Source organism: Capricornis sumatraensis, chromosome 1 (genome assembly GCF_032405125.1).
Source record: "Capricornis sumatraensis isolate serow.1 chromosome 1, serow.2, whole genome shotgun sequence".
NCBI classification, from domain to species: domain Eukaryota; kingdom Metazoa; phylum Chordata; class Mammalia; order Artiodactyla; family Bovidae; genus Capricornis; species Capricornis sumatraensis.
This window is the reverse complement of record NC_091069.1, coordinates 9,119,562-9,143,843: the sequence shown is the minus strand read 5'-3', so window position 1 is coordinate 9,143,843 and position 24,282 is coordinate 9,119,562. Positions and strand designations below refer to the sequence as shown.

The 24,282-nt window shown below is 50.9% G+C and overlaps 1 protein-coding gene across 6 annotated transcripts in view; it reads left to right on the top strand.

Annotated features, from left to right (window-relative positions):
- The window catches only part of RALGPS1 (Ral GEF with PH domain and SH3 binding motif 1), a 264,443-nt gene that overhangs the window by 43,035 nt on the left and 197,126 nt on the right, over positions 1-24,282 (top strand). For all 6 annotated transcript variants that reach the window (XM_068964492.1, XM_068964484.1, XM_068964475.1 and 3 more), the window contains exon 4: positions 23,720-23,803. In XM_068964492.1, the coding sequence (XP_068820593.1) occupies positions 23,720-23,803 (84 nt within the window). The remainder of the gene's footprint in view (positions 1-23,719; positions 23,804-24,282) is intronic.

Genomic DNA, 24,282 nt, shown 5'->3' with positions numbered 1-24,282 from the left:
AGTCGGCGAGCTCTTGGAGAACAGTGCTGGTCCTTGACATTGAACACTGGCTGACTCTCATCTGTGGGCCTCGAGAGTGATTGTCTGGTGCCACTGCCTTCCCCTGGGAGTCAGGGTTCAGCATCTGTTGGTAAACCAAGACATCAAGAGCATCAAGAGCATCAAGAGCATAAGGGTGTCATGTGTCAAGGAGCATCGTGTGTGTTGGGTGTGTATTTCTTGTGTTCAGTAATAATATCTATAACTCTAGTTACCGAGAGCTGGCCGTGTGTCATTCACTAACAGTCACAGGAGGTAGGCACTTTTATGATCTTTATTTTCAAATGAGAGGCCAGGGAGATTAATTGGTCTGCCCAAAGTCCCAGGTCTGGCCAGTGATAGAGTCAGATTTGAATGCAGGTGGTCTGGTTCAAGGGGCCGCACGCTGACTCCGGGTGATTGCCTCACTGGAACCGGACTGCAGCAGGATCCATGGAGCAGTCTTATCGGCACAGTTTGGATTTCTTTTAATTCTTTTCAGGAAGTTGGTGTTAATTTTTATGTTTTTTTTGGCTTGGAAAAAATAAGAGAAATGATCCCTGAAAATCAGATTTTTTTTTTCATTTAAATTTAATTAAAAAATAGTGTACAAAATTTCACATAATTTTGTGACTCTCATTTCACTGAGGAGGGGCCTGTAGTTTTCATTAGATTCCAAAGGACCCTGAAACACAAGCCTCATGTATCTTGGTCCCTCAGATGCTTGGCGTGGTGCTGGTCACGTAGTTCCTGGTGAGTACATTGTCATCGGCTCACTGACTGAGACCTGCTGTGCTGAGAGTTGAGCCGCCACTCAGAAATGGAACACTCGTTTTTGTTTTTTTTTGGTCAAATCACTTTACTTCCCGTGGGTTGCTCCTGGATGCCACTCACTCAGTCAGCAGTTAGTTATTCGGCACCTCCTCTGGCCAGACTCCCCCTCAGGATCCAGACACACAGAGGTGAACAAGTTAGGTTCTTAGGCGCTATTCCCATGCAGTGCCGATGGTCTAGGGAGGGAAGACGGAGAAGTCACCAAGCGCCTGCACACAGAGCAGTCTGGGCTCCTGTTAGGGGCATGACTTCCTCCATAGGAGGCTTAGAAGGAGCATCCAGCTTGGCTTAGGGTGGTGTGGGGGCTCAGGGAAGCTGGTCTGAGCAAACGGTGTATAAATGGTGCGTAAACCTGGGGCACGAGGTGGCGGTGTCAGGTGCTAGGGAGAAGGAGGAATGTTCCTGACAGGGGGCAGCTTGCACCAAGGCCCGAGGTGAGAGATCAGGCCAGGGGGGGACAGGGCACTGAAAGAAATCTCCCATGTGGCTGGCTCACGCAGCCTCTGGGCACCTGAGTGGCTGGCAGAGGACACGGATGACAGGGTAGGGCGGGCACTTGGGGAATTTGGTTTTGTGGGTGTTGCATTTGGGGAGCTTATGAGACATCCACAGGAGATGTCTGGCGCCAGGAGCGTGACAAGGCAAAATTAGATCACTTCTTTCTCAGAAGGTCTAAGTTGGGCTCTTCTGTGAACTAATCTGCATGCCCTCTGGCAGATTCTAGATTCCAGGAGCTGCTGGTCGTGGTCCTGCCTCGAGGGGGACCCCTAGGCTTGTGGAGGGATGTTGAAGGCTGACTTACCCTTGGAGACTCATTAGGGGTCAAAGTGTCCCTGGAAGTTGGGACAGTTGGTGGGAGCTGGGAAAAGAAAACACCTGAAGGGGCAGCCTTGAAAGACGTGGCCCTAGTGTCAGCCAGAACGCCAGAGAGGGGTGCAGCTCAGATAGGATCCCTGGTTGCCTAGAACCTTCCAGAAAGGAAGCACAAGAGTCAGGGCTCAAGCACCTAACTCTGGGGCGACCGTGTGGCCTACTGGTTAATAGCGTGAGTTATGGTTCAGACAGAGCTGAGGTGAGATCCCGCTCCATCACAAACCAGCTGTGTGGATTTGGGCAGGTTCCTCAACACCTTTAGACTTTTGTTTTTGCATCTGTAAACTGGCGATGATGGTCAAAGCCCCTTCTTAGGGCTATTGGGAGGATTTGTGTGAGAATGCGTTTGAGTCCGTCCTTAGCACTCGGACTGCAACCACAGCTATGCCCAGCAGGTGGCTGCTGCTGGTGTTCCTCCTCGTCCTCCCTTTTTTTTTGGTTTAATTAACTGATTACTTTCGGGTTGCACCAGGTCTGCTTTGCTGCTTGCGGGCTTTCTCTAGTTGCAGCACGCGGGGGCTGCTCTTCGTTGCAGTGCGCGGGCTGCTCACCGCCTTGGTCCTCCTGTTGCGGAGCACGAGCTTTAAGTGCACGGGCTTCAGTAGTGTGGATGCTGGACCCTAGGACGTAGGCTCAGTAGCTGTGGCACATGGGCTTAGTTGCCTCGAGGCACGTGGGATCTTCCTGGACAGGGATCGAACCCATGTCCTCTGCGTTGGCAGGCGGATTCTTAACCACTGGACCACCAGGGAAGTCCCTCTTTTTGTTTAAATAGTTGTCATTATCACAGTCACCCAGATGTCTCTCTGAGATGGATGCAAACCTGTCTTGAATCTTGAGTCCCAGCCCTGTAGATTTAGGAAGGCCAGGTCTTTCTCTTCAGATCTGTGTAAGTCCCTGGAGGCTTATTCCCAACATACACATCAGTTCTGCCCTGAGCCAGTGATGGGGCAGCAGTGCTGCAGATTCCCCCTGCCTGAAGAGTCTGCGCGCAGAATGCTAGGGAGCCATAGAGACTTCCTGGAAAGGGAACCTTGGGAGCCACACTAACAACTTTAACAGGTGCTGTAGTCATCACACTCTATAAAATACCCATCGGCTGCCCCATCGCTGTGGGCCCTCAGCTGATCCCAGCCACTTTCGAGCTCTTTGTTCCCCTCCCAGGACCATCCATGTCCCTTCACTGCACAGAACAGTTCAGATCCCCAGTGCCTGAAACCCAGTGTGCAACCTCAGGTCCACGGAGGTTCTCAGTCAGACAGGGTACCTCCATCCAGTAGGCCCACCCTTCTTTGAGGACCGAGACTGTAAATAGCCCCTCTAATGGGAATGGGAGAAGAGGTACAATTTCATTCTTCTTTTTATTGAGTCACAAATGCTGCTTTGCTCTTGGCCCCAGGAAAAGAGGGCTGGCAGGTGAAATCTCCCGAAGGGGTGAAGCTGATACCACAGAGGTTGGTGTATGGCCCGCCTGGGTTGAACTGGCCTCAGGCTTGCTGCTGTGTGGCCTCAGGAAATTTCACTTCACTACTCTGAGTCCCTGAACTTCTGAGCCCAGGCTAGCTTTCCCTTCCTGAAAACTCCACACCCTGGGACACACATCACCCTGGAGGCCTGTGCGATGGGATGCTCTCTTCACCTCCACCCTCCCCACTTCCGGGGTATTAGCTCACAGCCCTGACTCCGTTGACCTTAGCTCTGTGACCCTTCTGGAGGGAAGCAGGAAGCAAAGCCATACATCGGGAAGGTCAGCAGAGTCCAGACTCCCTGGGAACCAGAAACTAGGTCCCTGGCCTCTGGTTCCTGGCTCCTGACTCTCCCAAGGAGGTCCCTGGCCTCCTGTTTGATCGGTTTCCATGAGAAAGGGGCTTTCTGAGACTTGCCCCTGTCAGGCCATACAACCCCCACCTCCGCCCCACCCCACCCCGCCCGCTTCCTCACCTTTTCTTCATTGAGGCCACCCAGGCTGCTGGGCTGTGAGAACAGAACAGTGGGAGACCAGGTGATGTTTTTCGTTTCAAGTATCAGAAGACAGCACAAGCCAGCTTGACAAAGGTGAGTTTGCCAGTAAAAAGGGGAATTTGCCATAAGCCTTAGGGGGTATCTCCTGGAACCCAGAAGCGGAGAAGAGCTGGAATCCAGGCTTGGAAGCCTGACTAGACTCCTGTCTGTCCTGTCTCCTCCATCCTCCCTCAGATCCCTCTCTCCGTGACTCCTTGGTTGGTCGGGGAGCGGTGGAAGAGGTCGGGATGCACAGGATGAATGCAGGCTGCAGGCTGCCAGCTGCCTCTTTTCCCTCTCCCTCCACCTAGAGCCCAAATTCATACACAGGGAAGCATTAATGGCCCAATGGAGGTCAGGTTCATGTCATTCAAGGTGACTGCCCCTGTGATGAGGTTGCAGGCACGATGCAGTTCCCAGAGAGGTGGGGATGGTCAAGAGCAGGGCGGACACCCCAACGTGTGAGTAACAGGGAACCGGTGTCCTCAGTGTCCCCTTGTCCTAATACATCGCCTGCCTCTTGGGGACCTTCTGGCTCTGAGACCCTGTCTGCTCCAGTCAGCGCCTTTGCTGTTTGTACTGTGCAGGCTTCTGAATGGAGCCTGGGGTTGAGGGGGTTGGTGGGGGGGTAGTGAGGGCCTATGGGGGGGTGCGGTTAAATGAGCAATGGCTTCTGCACATTGATGCCCTCAGACAGCCCATGTTCAGACAACCTTTATTTGCACATGGCTTAGGTCAGATGTGGGACACTTGGCCATTAAGAAGTGAACGCTGCATAGCTATTTGAGGTTAAGAAAGATCTCCTTATGTAGGAGCTCACTCTGCATGTTAGTAACTCTTCCTGTGGTTGGTGATGTGTGTCTCCTTCGGGGATGAAAGCCGGCCTCTGGAGGACTCAGACAGCCAGGGGCCAGTCTGGGCCATCTGGGTTATGTGGCGACTCCCCGAGACCTCCTCGGGGTGGAAGGAGTCCCAGAGCCTCCGTGGTCCTTCCCCCTGGGTGGTCACTGCGGTGTTGCCAGGAAAGGGGCTCTGCCTTAGATGGGCACTGAGGGGTCTGCCCTGGGGGCTGGGAATACGCGTGGTGCCCCCAGACCGACTGCCTATTTTTTATGGAAGTAATTTTCCTCCAGACACTTAGAATTCAGTAGTGTGTATTAGACAAATTATATACCTGACTGGAAAAATCTTAACTGCATTTTAAATCCTTGATTTATATCTGGCTGATATTAAAAGAAAAGCCATTTTGGTCACTTCTGACTAGGTTGTTACCTGTATGCAATTGAGACAGTTAGACTAATGTTTAAAAAAAGCATAGTGTTTAATAGTACATAGTGTTTAATAGGATTTTGCATGCCAAGATTGAGGCCGAGTGTCAGAGCATGAAAATAGGTTTATATGTAATGGGAAGGTTAGAGGCAGTCCCCTGTATCCCGGGCCCCCTCTCACAGAGTGGTCCTGGCAGCCCCTTCCTGCCTGTAAATATTTGGGGTTGCCTCATTGGCATGTCAGCATGGGTGAGAAGAAGCCAGATGATTTTATGGACTATAAACGCAGGCACCAGACATGCTCCAAAATTAATTAGTGTTTGCTTGTCATTACAAATAGCCTGGGTTGCTTGCCTTCCGACTAGACTGGCGAACAGTCAGGGCCCGCCTGCAGGGCGTGAAGGGCTCTGAAGCGCTGGCTCTCTGGGGAAGTGAGAGTTTAAAGCCGTCCTTTAATTTACGGCTGGAGAGCATTTCTTTCTCTTGAGTGTAGGTCTTGAAAAGCTTGACTCTAGATGTAGGCTGGCTTTTCCTTCAGTGGAAAATATGAGATTCTTGGATGAAAACGGCTCGTAAAATGAGTTGTGATCTCTTATTTTTTCCCCTTTTCCTCTTCTGCATCGTGGATAAACTTTTTGGAGAGGGAAAGCCTCTCAAAATGTAATGCCCAGACACTTCTGTGTGCGGCTGGATTTGGTGATCTGTCTCTAACCCTGTGCCCCTCTACAGAGCACAGCACCCCTCCTCAGCTGCTGTCCCCTCCTCGTGGACCTGGGGCACTCGGGACTCCGACTGTGGCCCGCCCCTCCCTACCGCCACCTCCCCCCAACACAGGCCACTTTAGGCCCCAGGGGAATCACCCTTGAGGTGATTGTGAGGCTTTGAGAGGCTCCGAGCCGCGGCCCTCTGGCGTGCAGGCAATCAGAGCAACACCGAGCTGGCTTGGCTGCGTATTTGAAGTCACGCTACAGGCGGCTCCTGGAGTCTAAGTGGCATCTGGAGGAAGGTGGATGCACGAGGGGGCCACTGTGAGGTCTCCGAGTGGAGCTGTGGATTTGAATGTAGTTACCGGAGATGTTCTTCCAGGCGATCTTCTTGTGGCTTGAGCAGGCATTCCTGGGCCTGCTGGGGATGGCGGTTCCCTGCTTACCATTCAGTTGTCCGGCACGTACTGACCGGCATGTACCATGTATGAGGCTCCCTGCCTGGTGTTCAGGGGACTCGAGGTGAGTGAGGAGATCTAGAGGGGAAAGGAAGGAATCTGTGTACCTAGTGGCAGTTCCGTTCAGTTCAGTTCAGTTCAGCCGCTCAGTCGTGTCTGACTCTTTGCAACCCCATGGACTGGAGCACACCAGGCCTCCCTGTCCGTCACCACCTCCTGGAGTTTACCCAAACTCATGTCCATCGGAGTCGGTGATGCCATCCAACCATTTCATCCTCTGACGTCCCCTTTTCCTCCCCCCTTCGATCTTTCCCAGCATCAGGGTCTTTCCCAAAAGTCAGTTCTTTGCATCAGGCGGCCAAAGTATTGGAGTGTCAGCTTCAACATCAGTCCTTCCAAAGAATATTCAGAACTGATTTCCTTTAGGATTGACTGGTTGGATCTTCTTGCAGTCAAAGGGACTCAAGGGCCACACTAACAAGAACAGACTGAGCACCATCTGGGTGTGGGGCTGATGCGTGTAGCCAGGGCACAGACACGGCACCCCCAGAGGGTCTTGCTTGCTCACGGCCTGGAGAGATGGCTGTGGTCTGGACAGAGGACCAGAAGAGAAGGCGTTTCAGGAGGAGGGAGCAGCTTGGACCTGGTAAGGTGGTTGGGAAGAACATGGCCATGTACAGGGGCCAGTGAGCAGATTCGGTCGGCCAGAGCAAAGGAGAGGGGAAGGGCGCCATGCAGAATTAGACTAGAGAATGGGGTGGTCCCATCGTGGAGCCTCAGACACCATGCCCAGGGCTCTTAGGACTTGGTTCTGTAGGCAGAGCTGTGCTTCTTTCAAGAAGTCATCGGTGACTCCTCTCTCTCATGTTCTCTGCTCCTCGGCAGTCCCTGAGCCCTGTCCCCCCTCCTTCCACCTCTCTCAGTCCCCAGAGTCACCTCCCAGGTAGGCTGACCTCTCGCCTCCTTCTCACCTACTCCTCGGGGACATCTCCATACCCCCTTCTGCCCCATCCTGCTCTGTCACCCACCCGGCAGTTTTTAAATCTCTGACCACCTCCCCGAGTGTCTCCAAGATGTCCACTGGGTTCCCAAGTCTACAGGCCCCATGACACCTGGTTCACCCCTTCCTGTCCAGCCCACCCCACCCACTGTCTGCTCCCCCTGCCCCTGCTGCCTCGCAGGCCCTCGGATGCACCACCAGGCCCGGGCACTGACCGTTCACTGCCCGACAGGCTGCCCTCCATGCCCTCCTGTCCCAGTGCCCTGGCTCAGTGCCAGGCCCCCTCTCCTTGTCTGTGAAGCCCCCCGTTACTTCCTGGGCTCACCCTGCACTTGTCCTCAGGCACTTAGCAGCATGTTCTGAATGAATACCGGTCTGCTCCATTGGCAAGTGCAGGAGGCAAGTGCCGCGTCCACCCTCTGAGCCCCCAAGCCTCGCACAGAGCCTGGCACAGACAGGGGAGGCCCTGGTGGAGACTACCAGGTTAGTGTTCCTGGTGAGATGGGGCTGCAGACAAGAGTTGAGGGGTGGCCAGGCCCGAGGCGGGGATCAAAGGAAGCCATGGCCTTACTCCCCGTCCTACAAAAGGTGGTTTCACACCTCAGAGGCTGTTGGCTCCAGAGTGCGAAAGGCTTCCTCACACTTCTAATTCCAGCAAGTATCCTCGTATAGATCAAACGTGTGAAAGGCGGTTCTTGTTTCAGCTCCTCAGAAGAGGAAACAGCTTCTCTGAAAGCCGTTCCTCCCAGTCCCCATGCACTGGCCGTCTCTGGTCGCCGTCAGACCGTTCCCATGTCAAACCCGCCTAACTCCTGTGGTGGGTCCAGCTGCGGAACCACCACTGGGGTCTATCGGGAGTCTCTCGTTGTTTCCAGAAATCCTGCTCTGTGCGGGGACTTCACAGTGCTATCAAAAAGCGAGTTCCCGGGAGGTGGCAGAGGAGACTCAGTGTGCTACACTGAATGAAATGGTGACTTTGATGACTGGAGACACCGTGTGGCCCCCTCCTGCAGCTCCAGCGGAAGTCAGGCCTGATGCACGGTGCTGGGGTCAGGGGATGTCCTTAGGGTGGGACAGCCTGGAGCCCCTGTGCAACCTCTCGCCTCGTGTTCTCTGCAGCTGCCTCCCCACCCCCACCCCCTGGCGAGGTCAGCCTTTTCTGAGTGAAGTCGTCCACTCCTAGGCCCTTTGTCTGGTTCAGTTCAGTTCAGTTCAGTCGCTCAGTCGTGTCCGACTCTTTGCTACCCCATGGACTGCAGCACGCCAGGCCTCCCTGTCCATCACCAACTCCCAGAGTTCACTCAGACTCACGTCCATCGAGTCCGTGATGCCATCCAGCCATCTCATCCTCGGTCGTCCCCTTCTCCTCCTGCCCCCAATCCCTCCCAGCATCAGAGTCTTTTCCAAAGAGTCAACTCTTCGCATGAGGTGGCCAAAGTACTGGAGTTTCAGCTTCAGAATCATTCCCTCCAAAGAAATCCCAGGGCTGATCTCCTTCAGAATGGACTGGTTGGATCTCTTTGCTGTCCAAGGGACTCTCAAGAGTCTTCTCCAACACCACAGTTCAAAAGCATCAATTCTTCGGCGCTCAGCTTTCTTCAGCTTACCTCATACCTCAAACCCACCTCTGAGGCCTTTCTGTATTAAAAGCCCAGGCTGTGGTGTCTGCCATTTACCACCTGGATAAACTTGCATGCCTGACTTCATCTCTGTGAGCCTCTGTTTTGTCATCTGTAAAACTGGAATAGTGAAACCTAACTTCATGGTCTGGCTTTGAGACTCGCACAATAAAGTAGCCGCAGGCACACTGTTTAGCGCCTGAGGTGCGGGAAACACGCAGTGCCTTGTGGCTCTCTTCCTTCGCCCTTTTATTCAGTCTTAACCCCTACAGTGCCATCCACCTGGCAGGCACAGTGTTATTCAAGATGTTGGTGAAAAACCTTGGCAATAATGCTTGACCGGGCTGAAAGCACAGTGGTTAAGAGATTAGGTTTTAGAGTCACACAGATCTGAGTTTGAATCCCATTTTTGTCATTTATTTGCTGTGGGACCTTAAGCAAGTGAACTATTCTTCCTGAATCTCAATTTTACTTGTGTGTAAACTGGGGGCAAAATAATAGCCCTTCCTGGTAGATGCCATTGTTAACAGATTCAGTTCAGTTCAGTAGTGTTTAGCCTGCCTGGCCTGCAGTAAGCTGTTAGCTGCTGCTGCTGTCATTTCAGTCTCATCGTATTGTTATTCCCAGCGCGGGGACGGGACTGGTCTGTCTGCTCGCCTCGAAGAAGGAGCAGGAGCCGTGGGGCTGGCGGTCGGCTGTCTCCCTGTCCTCCTACTGTGCCCTCCTCCTGGCTGGTGTGCTGAGGGGCACGCGGTGTGGGTCTCAGCCTCCCCGAACGGGTCCCTGGTGTAGGGTGGCCAGAGCTGCTGCTTTGGCATCTGACCAGCCGGTCGTGTCTGCTCCTGATGTGCGGACCTTCAGAGGCCTCTGCTGTTGGGGACACCGAGAGCCTGTGGGACGCGCCACGTGAGCGGCTGCCGCTTCTCTCCCCGAGCTCCTCTCCCACGCCCTGGACAGCAGGCTGCCCCTTCGGGGCTCCCCACACCCCTCCCTCCCTGCCCTGCTCCACCAGGGCGCCCTCTCCCCTCCCTGACCCCAGCCCACTGGATTCAACCTCGAACACCTTTGGATGCATTTCTCTCTTCTCCCTTTTCGCCCCTTTTCTTTCCTTCTTCCTCCCCTCTCCTCCGTTCCTCTCCTCTCCTCTGTCCTCCTCCGTTCTCCCCTCTCCTCTTTTCCCTTCCTGGCCCTCTTTCAGGAACCTCAGTTGTGTTTTCTCTGTTCGTCTGCCCCCACCTTCCTCCGCCTCCCCGGGCTGTCGAGTCCACCCCATCCCTTAGGAGCAGCGCGTGCCCCAGAGCCCCCGCCCCTTCCTGACTGTGTCTCAGGCTCAGCCTCTCCGCGCCTCTCAAAACACTGGGGAAGAAAACTGCTGCCGTCACGTGGGCTCCAGGGCCAGCTATTACTTAATCGTGTTTTTGTATTCAACTACACGTGTGACCTCTGCTTCTCGCAGGCTCTTAGAATGGGAGAGCTGGGAGGACCTTAAAGACCGTGGAGGGCCACTGTGTTTTATAGACGGGACGCTGGGCCCCCTTGCTGGGAAGGACTGGCCCAAAGTCTCAGAGGGCGCTCAGGGCACAGCTGAGATCAGAACCCAGGATTCCTGGCTTAGGAAGTCCCCGTGAAAACGTGAAACCACAATGTGAATGGCACACGTCTTTCTCCATCTTTTTTGAACGTATTTCTTTCCATCTGCTTGATTGCCCTCATCTATTAGTGCAGTGACAAGCTCACCTCCCTTTGCGGGGGCAGGGGAGTGGAGGTGGGGACAGAGCTTCAGCAGCAGGGTCACGAGGAACCCGTTACTTCAGATCAGTCATGAGTGGGTGCCTCTCCTGCTCTGTCTTCCTGCTCTCCCCAGGCTAACCTTCCTCCCTGGTCCTCGACTGACTGCCTTGGCTCCCCGCCGGCCCCAGCCCTGCTGATGGGGCTTCTGGGTTTATCTTCGGTTGTCCTGCCTGACCTCTCCAGTTCGGTAATTCTTTCTCATATTTCAGGGTCTTGCCTTTGTATCTTGGTTAGAGCTCTGTTGTCCAAGATGCTGGCCACATGTGGCTATTGGACACTTGACATGTGGCTGGTCCAAACTGAGGTGTTCTGTAAGTGCGGAAAACAGACCAGATTTCAGAGACTTAGTACAGAAGAATGTAAACTATCTCATGCACAATTTTGTATATTTTACATTGATTACAGGTTGAAAAGATCACATTTTGATATGTTGAGTTAAATAAAACAGTTGAAAGTAATTTCACCTTTTTTCTTCTTCTTTAAACATGGCGATTAAAAAATTTAAAACACACGGCTTGCATTCTATTGCTGTTGGCCAGCACTGGGGTATAGGCCTTTTTTCAACCAGGGATCCATGAGAGAATTAAGCCTTGTTCCTGAAGGTCCACTGTGTATGCAAGGGTGCTAGTCTTAGGAGAATTAAGAAAGTCACTCACATCATTTTCTGTGTTGTGCAGTTCAGATAAGGAACCTTGTTGAGAAAGGCTGCGCCCAGCTGTTGTTTGTACCTGTGATTCAGATTCCTGTGTGTAGGGGTCCCCAGCCCCTGGGATCTCATGCCCGTTGATCCGAGGGGGAGCTGATGTAATAATAGCAGAAATAAAGCACACAGTGAATGCCATGTGCTTGAGTTGCCCCCAGATCCTCTCTCCACTGAGGCTGTGGAAAAGCCATCTTGCATGAAGCTGGTCCCCAGTTCTGAAGAGGCTGGGGACCACTGCTGCAGTTCTCCTCTTGTTATGTTACATGTTGACGGCTCTTGGTTTGAGATCGATATTACTGAGCTTCTAAGTTCTATTTTTCTTTTTAAAAACCCCAAACAAATGTTGCATTTTGCTAGTTACTTTTCAATACCTGAGAGGAAAGTGACCCTTTTCCTTCTCTGATTTATTTATATGCTATTATTATGTTAATAGTTTTCATAATATATAGCTTATCCTTACATTTAAAAATTATGTACTTATTTGGCTGCGCTGGGTCTTCGTTGCTGCCCATGGGCTTTCTCTAGTGGCGAGTGGGGGCTTCTCGTACGGTGCAGCACAGGCTCTAGGGCTCGGGCTTCAGGAGTTGTGGCTGGCTCATGGGCTTATTTGTTCCGAGGCACGTGGAATCTTCCCCGACCAGAGTTGGAACCTGTGTCCCCTGCATTGGCAGGCGGATTCCTATTCACTCCACCACCAGGCAAGTGCCTTACGTTTTTTCAGACAAACCCACCAGGCCATGTTGCGTGATTTTTTTTTTCCCCGCTTGTTCTGATTGGTGTTCGGGTTTGGTGCCTCTTTTCATCACCTTTTGTGCTCTGGAATAAATTATTTAGCATAAGAATTAGGTGTTACTTAAACATCTAATGATGAAGTCTGATCAGACCCACTGGTAAAATCACATGGCCCTGGAACTTCTGAGTTCACTTTTCCAGTTTCCGACGTGGTGTTTAGCATACTCACCAGACATAGAAAAGTTTGGGTTGGCCAAAAAATAGAAGGCAGTGCGAGGGCTAGGTCAGAGCCTGCCCTCCCCGTGAAGCAGGTACTCCCAGAAATTTCATCTTGTGTTCCTGGTAGTGTCGTGGACAACTGCAGTTTGCAGAGATCCAGATGAAGAAGGGTTGAATTGTGCGGGGGCGGTGGGGGCGTGGGGGCGGGGGTAGTGGTGAACGTGATTACCAGATTTAAATTGCAGTGGAAACAGTGAGCAGCGGACCAGCTCTTGCAGAAAACCAAAGGAGAATTAAATGACAGACTGAAATGTCCTCCTGGAGCTGGGGAAAACAAAAGGACACAGATGTGATGAATTGCTTTTAGGAGATGTCATGTGTGTATGAGGAATCCTATGAAAGGAGAGTGGGCAGACATGAGAACATGTCTGTAGTGGTGCGGTAGGAAGGACGGAACCACACCTACAGTGTGAATGTCATTGAGAGGGTGAGTGTGTGTGCCTGTGTGCAGCCCTCCTCCTCCTCCTGCCCTGGGAGTGGGCAGGGGTCCCTGTTCTGGAGACAGACGCCCTCTGATGCCAGGAAGGTCAGGCTCCTGAGACCTGCAGACTCGGGTTTGAATCTTGGCGCTCACATCGACCACATAAGTGGATCTCAGCAAACTGCTTAACTCCTCTGACTAAACTTTCCTTTCTTCCATCTGTAAAATGGGGCAGTCGTAGTATCCATCTGCAGGGTTGTTGTGAGAATTCAGTAACAATGGATACGTGTACATAAAACACTTGACGTGGTGCCTGACCCTTAGTAAGCGTTCAGTGAAGCTGGCTGTTGTTTCTGCCATTACTATTAACCGAATGTAAATTCTGGGTTCTCTGGGTGTTAGGCTGATGGGTGACTTAAGGTCTCTTCTCTGGGCTTTCTGTGTTGTTTAAGTTTTCTGTAGTGAACACGTGCTAGGTCCCTGATCAAAAAAAAAAAAAAAAACCGAAGTGTATGCTTTTTAAAAAGAGAACATCTGAATGATGTTATTTGGAAAAAATATGTCCCAAGACTATGGAGAAAGGGGGTTGAGCGCAGTCCCCAGGGTGAGAGTGGGAAGTGAACGTGTGGCCCTGTGGGCCTCGTGACTGGCCCGGGATCCGGGCGGCTGTGCTGCGGGCGGCTCTCCGCGCTCTGCTCACGGGGCCCTTTCCCCGTCACATGGACTGGAGGCGGTCCACAGGGCTGCACTTGGCTGCTGCCCTGCCTGGACAGCTGGTTCCGATTGTGCCGAGCCGCAGAGCCCTGGGGCTGGAAAGCTTTGCATCATCTTCCCGACCCTCAGTCTACATGTTTGCTCAGCAGACGGTAGTCTGAGGACTTGACGAAACAGTAGCGACTGTGAATGCGTGGCTCTATCGAAATGCATAGAAGCTGAAAAAGCGGATTCCTTCTATTCAGTCAGTGACCCCTACCCTGAACACACACCCCGGTTCCGCAGAAGGCACCCGTTTGTCCCCGGCAACTCTTTCCCTCTCTGTGGTCTGTCTGGCCAGGGCTTCTGGGCCCTGCAGAGGCCCTCGAGTGCCTTCCTCCCCGGCCAGCCTCCTCCTTTTCTCCACACACAGCCCTCTAGCAGGTGTAAGTGACTTGCTCTCACACGAGAAAAGGACGTTGCCTGTGTATGAGGCTAGACTGTAGCACAGCAGAGGAGCCCCTGACGGGGAGGCTGGGTTCACTGCGTCGCCACCTCGTGGGTAAAACCCACCCTGCGCGCCACGTGAGACTTGGGGCTGCTCTGCTCGGGCCCTCCGTGGTCCTTCCGTCCCACTCAGAGTCAACGCCAGTCTCTACCTGCCCTCTAAGCCTCCACCCCCTTCCTTCGCAGCCCGTCTCCTCCCATCTCCCCAGGCTCCAGCAGCTCCAGCCTCAGTGCCCACCGTGTGCAGTCGGAGCTTCCAGGGTCTTCCCACGCGCGCTTCCTTCCTGGAACTCTCAGCCCGGAACCCTCTCCCGGCTCCTCCGGAGCTTGCTGCCCACCTCGTTCACGGTCTCCACTCCGGCTGGTTTACCGGCCAGGCGTCCCGAGGCGTCTGCTCCAGTATCCCATTCCTTCACCCTGGTTAACATTTTTTCCAAAGGATTTATCATCATCTGACTTACCGCAGATTTCTCGTCTCTCCTCCCTCCCGTGGAACGTAGAGAGCGACAGCGTGTTTGTTCAGTCCTTTGCTGTTCTGTTTGGCCCATCGCTAGTCCTGTAGCTCTGATATCAGATGAACGCAAATGCGTCTCATAGACCGTCAGTCACTGCTGTCTCTCCCTCTCTCTTCCCTTTCACCCTTTCTTGTCACCCTCCTTGCCCTTCTTTCTCCCTCTTCTCCCGCTCCTTCTCCCAAGAAAGAGCTAAAGATGCCTCTCTCTCTCTGCTGACATCACTCAGAAGACTCCACTCTAGGAAAGGCGTTTCAGGCTTCAGCCTTCAGAAACAAAGCAGGAAAGTGCCGTTGCCCTTTGTTGTCTTGAGTTGCGGCGATTTGGGTCCATGCCTGTCTCCCCCACCGGCCGCACACTAAGCTCCTCGAGGCCTCAGCTTTGGTCCTAGGGCTGCTTCCAGCACGGGGCCTGCTGCTCAGTTGGCTCCCCTGCCCTCCCTGCTTCCCTCCCCTCTTCTCTCATCCCTCCCTTTCTCATCCTTTCCTTCCTCTCTTCCGTCCTTGCCTCCTTTGGCCTTTCCTCCTCCCCTTTTCTCTTCCTTCCGTTTTTCATCGCAGCTGATTTTGTCCCAGTGAGGATTTAAGGCAGCAAGGCAGGAGCCCCATTGGTGGAACTTTCCTGCTGCCCCAGTTAGCAGCTCTTCTCCTCTTACTCCTGTGGGTAAAGCTCTACCGTTTCCTATAGGACAGACATGCTTCCTGAAGGTCCAGATGGTTGTGATTTGATAGGCACACTCCTTCAGAAGGTACAGGTCCTGTGAAAACTATCTGTCGTTTATGTTGACACATTTATGTCATAGATGTTGACCCCGACAGGTTATCAGCAGGTTATGAGTTTATAAAAATTTTGTAATTTGAGTGTTTACTCAACTGTTAAAATTTTATTTTAGAAAGTTTACAGTGTGTAATATTGTAACATGTCACCTATTAAAGTTTGTTTCAAAGTCATCATTTCTTGATATCCTGATAGTAGAGAAGAGCTTATAAAGCAAGGCTTTGATCTTTTACCCCAGTCCTCTCCCCAGAGGATCCTCTTTCCCTGGTTATTTTTGGATCTTTACTTGGTGCGCTGAAACCTCTGTGTCTTGCTTCATCAGCTTTACACAGTGTCCGTTCACTGCCCACTTCCTGTGCTTCTCCTTTCCGCCTCCGCTGACCACTTCTGTCAGCTATATGTTTGCGTCGTCAAGTGAATTAAATTAACATTCTGACATTTTGCAGCTGCACCAAGTCCTTCAGTCCTTCCTTAGGTTGACTTTAAAAGTTGCAAACCAACAGGCAGCATCCATTTTTATGGCTATGTAAGTGTGAACATGCAGATGTCATCTGGGCCCAAGCCAGGTGGTGTGCCAGTGTTGACCCAGCGCCATTCAGGAGAGAATATGCCTCATGTCAAGGACCCATAGGTTCTCTTTTCTTTTTATCCATCCATTGTCTAATATTGGAGAAAAAATAAAGTATTTAAATGTGTGCAACTGTTAAAATATATAATATGTAAACATTTTAAATCCATACAATTTAAATGTACATATACTAGTTAAGAGCTTTCCAGGTGGCTCAGTGGTAAAGAATCTGCCTGCCAATGCAGGAGACTCGGGTTTGATCCCTGAGTCAGGACAATGCCCTGGAGAAGGAAATGGCTACCCACTCCAGTATTCTTGCCTGGAAAATTCCATGGGCCGAGGAGCCTGGCAGACTACAGTCCATGGGGTTGCAAAGAGTTGAATGCGACTGAGCAACTGAGCACCTAATACCTGGTTCCTCCATATCCAAGATTCTGAATCTGAAGATTCAGCCAACTGCAGATCATGTGCTACTCTATGATTTATTGAAAAAATCTGTGTAAAAGTAGACCTGTGCAGTTCAAACTTGTGTTGTTCAAAGGTCACATGGACTATGTTTTTTCCCTATGCTACGTACGTACTATGATAAAGGTTAATTTATAAATTAGGCGCAGTAGGAGATTAACAGCAATAACCAATGATAAATAAAACAATTATAGCAAGATGCTGCACGAAAAGTGAGGTGAATGTGGCATCTCTCAAAATCGTGTATAGATTTAATGTCTTTTCCATCTTAGCTGAGCACTCGCCGTGCACTGCGGCTCTATCTTTTGTAGTTTGAAGGGCGTCAGCAAAACTAGCATGAATTTCTTCTTTCTCCTTCACAATTCCACAGCTAGAAGATGTGTTCTTACTGTAGATCTTAGCAACCTCGGTGGTTTTTTTTTTTTTTCTGTCTTTATTAAGTCAAGAACTTTCACCTTTTCATTTAAAGAAGAAAAGCACTTTACAGCTTCTTTTTTGGTGTATCCCAATTGCCAGCATCACTCCTCCTGTGCTTTGGGGCCATTATTATTACTTTTTTTTTCTTTTCCTTTTTTTGGTTGCACCGCGTGGCATGCATCTCAGTTCCCTGGCTAGGGATCAAAGTGCAAGCTCAGAGTCTTAACCACTGGACCAACAGGAAGATCCCTGGGCCATTATTAAGTATAAGGGTTACTTGAACACAAACCCTGCAACACCATGACAATCAGTCTAATAACTGAGCCTGCTACTCAGTGACTAACGAATGGGCAGGACACGGTGGACCAAAGGATGATTCATGTCCTGAACCGAGCAGAGCTGGAGGGCATGAGATGTCATCACCCTTCAGAACGGTGCACGACTTAAAACGCGTGCATTGTTTATCTCTGGGATTTTCCGTTTAATATGTTCGGATCTGCAGGTAACTGAAACTGCAGAAAGTGAAAGTGCGGATGCAGTAGGCAGGACGACCGTCGTCTCACGGAACCACCAGGATCCAGGGTGAGAACTCGCCTCGCCCCTTAAAGCTTCTCTGCTGCCCCGTTCCCCGTGCCACTGGCAGTCGGTGATCTAGTTTCTGGCCCTGTAGTCATCACCTTTCTCAGAGTGTCGTTAAAGAGGAATCCTGTAATACTTTCCTGTTTGGTTCCTTTCACTCAGCATCGTCTTTGACATCCTTCTGTGCTGATGTCTGTGTCAATGGTTCATACATTTTATTGCTGAGTAGTGGTTGATTATAACAGTGGATCACAATTTGTTTTCCCCTTCACCAACTGATGGAAATCTGGGTTGTTTTCAGTTTGAGGAAATTGAGATAAACATGAACATGTTTCTTTTGTGTGTGGACAGATGTTTGCTTTAGTGAGATTGCTGGGTCATTTGCTAAATGTATGCTTAAAATGAAAAAGAAACTGCCAGGAACTTCCCTGATGGATCAGTGAGTAAGACTCTGTGCCCCTAATGCAGGGGGCCTGGGTTCCATCTCTGGTCAGGGAACTAGATCCCACATCCTGCAATGAAGAGTTGGCATGCTGAAACTCAAGATCCTGCATGCTCTAACTAAGACTTGGCACAGCCCCCCCCAAAAAAATTATTATTGTTTTTTTAAAAAGAAACTGCCAAACGGCCCTCCCAAATGGCTCTACCATTTTGCATTCCCAGCAGTGAGGTATGAGAGCTCTGAAATGCCTTGTTCCTTAGACCCTCACTACCAAGGCTATGGTTTTTCCTGTGGTCATGTATGGATGTGAGAGTTGGACTATGAAGAAGGCTGAGCACCGAAGAATTGATGCTTTTGAACTATGGTGTTGGAGAAGACTCTTGAGAGTCCCTTGGACTGCAAGGAGATCCAACCAGTCCATTCTGAAGGAGATCAGCCCTGGGATTTCTTTGGAAGGAATGATGCTAAAGCTGAAACTCCAGTACTTTGGCCACCTCATACGAAGAGTTGACTCATTGGAAAAGACTCTGATGCTGGTAGGGATTGGGGGCAGGAGGAGAAGGGGACGACAGAGGATGAGATGGCTGGATGGCATCATGGACTCGATGGACGTGAGTCTGTGTGAACTCCGGGAGATGGTGATGAACAGGGAGGCCTGGCGTGCTGCGATTCATGGGGTCACAAAGAGTCGGACACGACTGAGCGACTGAACTGAACTGAACTGAACCAACCCACAAACTGGTGCTGTCTCCCCCCAGTTACCTCAGTGGGTCACCCACTCCCTGTGATGTTTCTAAAACTCCTTTGACTAGTTCATGACTGTCCCGCCAGTTCTTCTGAAGATTGTTCCAGAGGGCAGGATGGGAGGGATGGGGAGAAATATGGGGAGAGGAAGAAGGGGAAAAGCTTGCCATTGAGCAACATGGTAATGTGGTGTCACTGGCTGCTGCCGCCTGGTGGTGGTCCCTGAGGTCAGATTTAGTGACCTTCCCTTGAGGTGGTACATTTTCCATGTGGGCATGTTTTAGGAATGTAATTTGGAGAAGACTGTAGATAGAATTAGCTCATGCGTGGAAGGGCCTTGTGTGGCTCAGTGGCTTAGATCCTGTGGGGGTCTTCTGGGAGAATTTTGTCCTCTTCCCCAGATCGCCTCTTCCAGGGCCTTACCTCACTGACCCCAGACACAGTCTGGTCAGGCCTTTCTCAGGCCACCTCAGGGCATCTGACTCCTAAAACCCTAAGCACAAAGCTGGCGGCCAGAGAAGCTTCCAGGGTGAGCAGAGACCAGTGTTGACTCTTGTTCTCACCCGGGAATGCTTACAGATGGGGATGTTAAGACAAAATTGTTTTTACACTGGCTAGGGATTTTTTTCCATGGACAGTTTGTTATAAACATTGTCCTTTGAACATCTAAATGATTCTCATGTCTTTAGGTGTTCTTTATTTAAGGCAGCTGATCAGACACTCTTTTGGTTCTGGGCCTTCTGATTTTAGGGTGTCTGTGGGAAGCCAAGGAAGGTGTGGCCAGGAGGTGGCTGACTCTACTGGTCTGGAGTCAGAAGAGAAATTTGGGCTGGACACTGGAGTGTGCTGGAAGCCATGGGGAAGTGTGATCTTCTTGGAAGGGATGCAGGCACCTTCCTGGCAGGTGACCTTGGACAGGTTTAGGTGGGGCTTGGGAGACGTGGGAAGCCCTGGTGGCTCAGATGGGAAAGATTCTGCCTGCAATTCAGGAAACCTGGGTTCAGTCCCTGAGTTGGGAAGATCCCCTGGAGAAGGAAATGGCAACTCACTCCAGTATTCTTGCCTAGAGAATTCCATGGACAGAGGAGTCTGCTGTGCTACAGTTCATGGGATCACAGAGTCAACCCCATGACTGAGTAACTAACACTTTCACCACTTGGGGGACATGTGTCAGAAAAGAATAAAGCAACTGAAAAACCACTCGGAATTAGGGGGGGGAGGGTGCTGGCACAAGAAGCGAGAAGACAACCAGAAGAATGCAGAGCTAGGGGGCGAGGACAGAGAGTGGAAAACAGAGGGGTTCCCCCGCCAGGGGATCAAGAAAGAGGTGGCCAGGAACGCTTTCAAGAGATGGGTCTGAAAAGGGAAGAAATAGAGTGAGTGGGAGCTGGAGGAGCCGGAGGTCTGGAAAAGATGGCCTTGGTTATTACTGCCAAGGTGATATGTCATCACCATTATTGTTATTTGCCAGAAAGGCTTATGTTTAAGCTTCTTAAATTGCTAGCAGGGAAGAAACTGGAGAGGAAGAGGTTTAAAGATACAGGTACCAGAAAAGGCATCAGAGCAAGAGCTCTGAGCAGGGAGGGCAAGGGAGCCAGAGCCCAGAATATGGGACCTGCCTTCCACTGAAGCCCGAGGAAGGGAGAGGAGGCAGCTTATTTAGTGGCAGAAAGTTTCTCCCTGATAGACCCAGGGAAACAGCCGCATGATGGAGGAGAGGTGCTACAGGAAGCTGGCGAGGACTGACTGGGTTCTTCCTGTCCTTTCATGTCCAGTGGACCTCGGCAGAGAGCTCAGAACCAGTGGCAGCCTGGGCAAGATCAGGCCCCATGCAGCCCGGGCACAGCAGCCTGGCTCTCCAGCATGCAGGCTACAAGGGCCTTACCAGCTTCACCCCAGCCCCCCGTCTCCCTTCCAGAACCAGCCCTGTCTCCTCTGGTCAATTTTAACTTAATTATGCTCAAATTGGTTCCGTAGCGTAGACCTTTTTTAGGCATTAGTGACTGGAGGAGTGTTGCTCTATTACTTCACATTTTCCAAACCCGCTTCACACAGATGGAATCTCTTGTATTCCAATAAGGCCAAACACAGAAGAGGAATAGTGCCAAAGAGGCTGGGCCCAGGACTTGTTTTAGTGCAGTTAGAATGGTCTTATTTCATTTGACATCTTGATAAATCTCTCTGTACCGGTTTTGGGAGGTTTCAGCAGTGAGGAAGGCTCATGCCCTGTGCATCCCCCAGATGAATCCGCTGTGAGCCAGGCCTGCGCCCTGCGTGTCCCCTCCTTTGTCGGGCTTTGTCTCTCTTGGTCTCCACCGCAGTTCTGTAGAGTTAGCCTCAGCATCCCTCTCTTCTTCCTCCGTCACGATGAAACTGATGCCAGGAAAGCGGTCCCTAAGGAAGAGTGACAGGGTTGGGATTCAGAACAAAGAAAGGACTTTCTTTTATCAAGGGATCTCTCATACATAGTGTTTTGCCGTGTTGAGGTTTTAATTTTGAACATGACATGTCTTGTAGCATGAAAGGGTTCAAGAATTGCACATAGTTTTTATTTTTTTATTTTAAAAATTATTTATTTATTTGGCCACACTGGATCTTAGTTGTGGCATGTGGGATCTAGTTCCCTAACCAGGGAAGGATTGAACTCAGGCCTCTTGCATTGGGAGTGCAGCATCTTAGCCACAGGACCACCAGGGAAGTCCCTGCATTCAGTTTTTAAATCAAGTTCTTAAGGAAGTGAAGGAAGTGAAGTCACTCAGTCATGTCCGACTCTTTGCAACCCCATGGACTGTAGCCTACCAGGCTCCATGAGATTTTCCAGGCAAGAATACTGGGATGGGTTGCCATTTCCTTCTCCAGAGGATCTTTCCGACCCAGGGATTGAACCCAGGTCTCCCGCATTGCAGGCAGACGCTTTACCATCTGAGCCACCAGGGAAGCCCAGGAATGTTCAAATCAAGCAACTTTGGGGCAGATGTATTAAGTTCCTGCTTTGGTTCCTGCCTGCATGACATCAGCAAAATGAAAGAGAAATAAGGATAGATTTGTGTTAGTAATTCAAGACAGCAGTGAGAGCACATGTGGAATAAAGAAGGGAGTGTTTGGAGTTAAAGTCATGTCTGACAGCACGTGGCTGACCCTGGGAAGAGGAGGGTGACCTTTATCAAGTTATTGCTACATACCAGGTGCCCCGTGTATGCTTTAATCTCACTTACCTGTTCTCAAGAGCTTCGTGGGTAAATATATCATCATACCCATTTCAAGATGAGAAAATTGAGGTTCTTCTCAGAATGCAGCTGATATGTGGAGGGCAGACTCTGACCTCGGTCTGTCTGCTAGGTCCACACTGCTCCCTTCGAGAATGCCTTCCTATGTTACTTACGGTGTGAAAATAAAACCCAAGCACTGAATTAAACGAGCACTCACAAACATGCGATGTGCAGCCCCCCTCCTATGGATATGTATATAACTTCCGCTGTTTAATTAATAAAGAATTCAGGAAAAAACAAAGGGGGGAACTGTCACCAGCAATTGGGCAACAATCAGTCCTTGAACATCCGTTTTACAAATTCTCTTTTCTATCAGATTATAGTCCATACATTTCAGAGCTGGCTTTAGGGTCCACCTGGGAGAGAAGCCCTTGCCTTCACAACTATACTTCAAAAGGGCAGTGATGCACATCTGCAGACTGATGGAAGCGTGTGTTCTAAAGTGGGCTGGTGGGAGGGCTCAGTAGTACACATTTGGAAAGAAACCCAGATAGACATTTCAGAGCAAGGAGAATCATGGTAAACAGAGGTAAACTCTGCAGCTCAGACTCATGTCTACTTGAGAAAAGAAGGGGAGCCAAGGCTTCCCTAGTCGCTCAGCTGGCAAAGAATCCACCTGCAATGCAGGAGACTCCGGTTAGATTCCTGGGTCGGGAAGATCCGCTGGAGAAGGGATAGGCCACTCCAGTATTCTTGGGTTTCCCTGGTTGCTCAACTGGTAAAGAATCTGCCTGCCATGCGGGAGACCTGGGTTTGATCCCTGGGTTGGGAACATTCCCTGGAGAAGGGAATGGCTACCAAATTAATGGACTTCTCTGGTAGCTCAGCTGGTAAAGAATCCTCTTGTAATGCAGGAGACCTGGGTTCGATCCCTGGGTTGGGAACATTCCCTGGAGAAGGGAATGGCTACCAAATTAATGGACTTCTGTGGTAGCTCAGCTGGTAAAGAATCCTCCTGTAATGCAGGAGACCTGGGTTTGATCTCTGGGTTGGAAAGAGCTGTTGGAGAAGGGATAGGTTACCCACTGCAGTATTCTTAGGCTTCCCTGGTGGCTCAGCTGACAAAGAATCCACCTGCAATGCAAGAGATTCCGGTTAGATTCCTGGGTTGGAAAGATCCCCTGCAGAAGAGAATGGTGAATGGCTACCCACTCCAGTATTCTGGCCTGGAGAATTCCATGGACTGTATAGTCCATGGGGTCGCAAAGAGTTGGACACGACTGAGTGATTTTCAGAGCATTCATTCAGGAGGATGAGTAGTGCTGAGCCCTCTTCTTCTTTATTAAAACTGATATGGTGAAAATTCTGTGAGATAAAAAGTGAGGCTTCCTGTCCCCTGCCCACACATAGCGGGGGTTCTTGGTACCAGTCTCACTGATAGGTAATATTTAGGTCATTTGATTCTTCAAATTATAATGCTAAACCTGCTAGGAAAAAAGAGACAAGGCTCCTGAAAAAGATATTAAGGGCACCTCTCCTCCTGCCCCCTTTGCTTGTGTGAGAGAGAGGAGAGGCCAGCTTCAGGAAAGAATCCAAGGTCATCCAAAAGCTTCTCTGATAACAATGGGCTTGGCCTGGAATGTTCCCTGATTCCAGGAATGGAGGATGTCCCTGGGCCAATGAGAATCTTCAGCCAGATTTTAAGTTAGCCCTGGGAGGGGATGGTGAATCCTCCTTATTATAACATTGTACCCTCTATCAGACAGTCTGCATTAAGAAGGGACTTCTAGTCACAGGGAGCTGGGAGAGTGGCCTTGTGGGATTGAGAATAATTTGGGCACAGAAGTCACGAGAGATGTGGCTGAGGTTGTAGAGATAAGTAACCTGCTTCTCACCCTCGCCTCTGGGGGGTCCCAGGATGCCCCTCTACCTGTGGACCCAGCCCCTTTCTCTAGAGGAGGAGGAGATTCTCCCCCACCCTGGGAGGGCACAGATGGCCAAGGTTCAGCCCTTCCCCACCTCTGGGCCCAGCTTCCAGGTAGATGCCCGTCTGTATTTGCATCCTCATTGAAATCACTGTTTGAAATTGACTCTATGCTTCCTAGGAACTAGCCAGCTGTGGATGGAGTAAGAAGGAGAAACATAGTCTCGCCCCCAACGTCGTGGCCTTTACTCGGAGGTTTAACCAGGTAAGAACACCCCATGCACATGCGTGTGCAGATAGTAATCTGTTGTCCCCCATAGGCTGGGAGCCCCTCCAGGCTTCACTCCCAGGCACCAGCCCCAGTCCAAACCCCTCTTCCTGAACCCCCCACCTTCATCCATGCTTGTGCGATCACAGTCCTTTTTCACACAACAGATGGAATTGAACACATCTTTTCTGTATCTAAATCATTTCGGTGGCTTTTAGTTCCACTGAAGCTAAGGTTCTCCAGGCATCCTTGACGTGCCCTGCAAGGTCCTGTATGGTGGGTCTGGCTTCTGGCCTCCCCTCTACTCTGTGGGCTTCGGCCTTCCTGGCCTCCCTCCTCTTTCGTGCTTCATCACGTCTCAGTCCCATGAGGCCCCCATCCATGCTGTTCTCCCTGTTCAGCTCCTAACCTGATCTCAGCCAGAATGTCACCCTCTCCGGGAGTCTTCCGTGAATCCCAGCCGGTGTCAGGGCTCC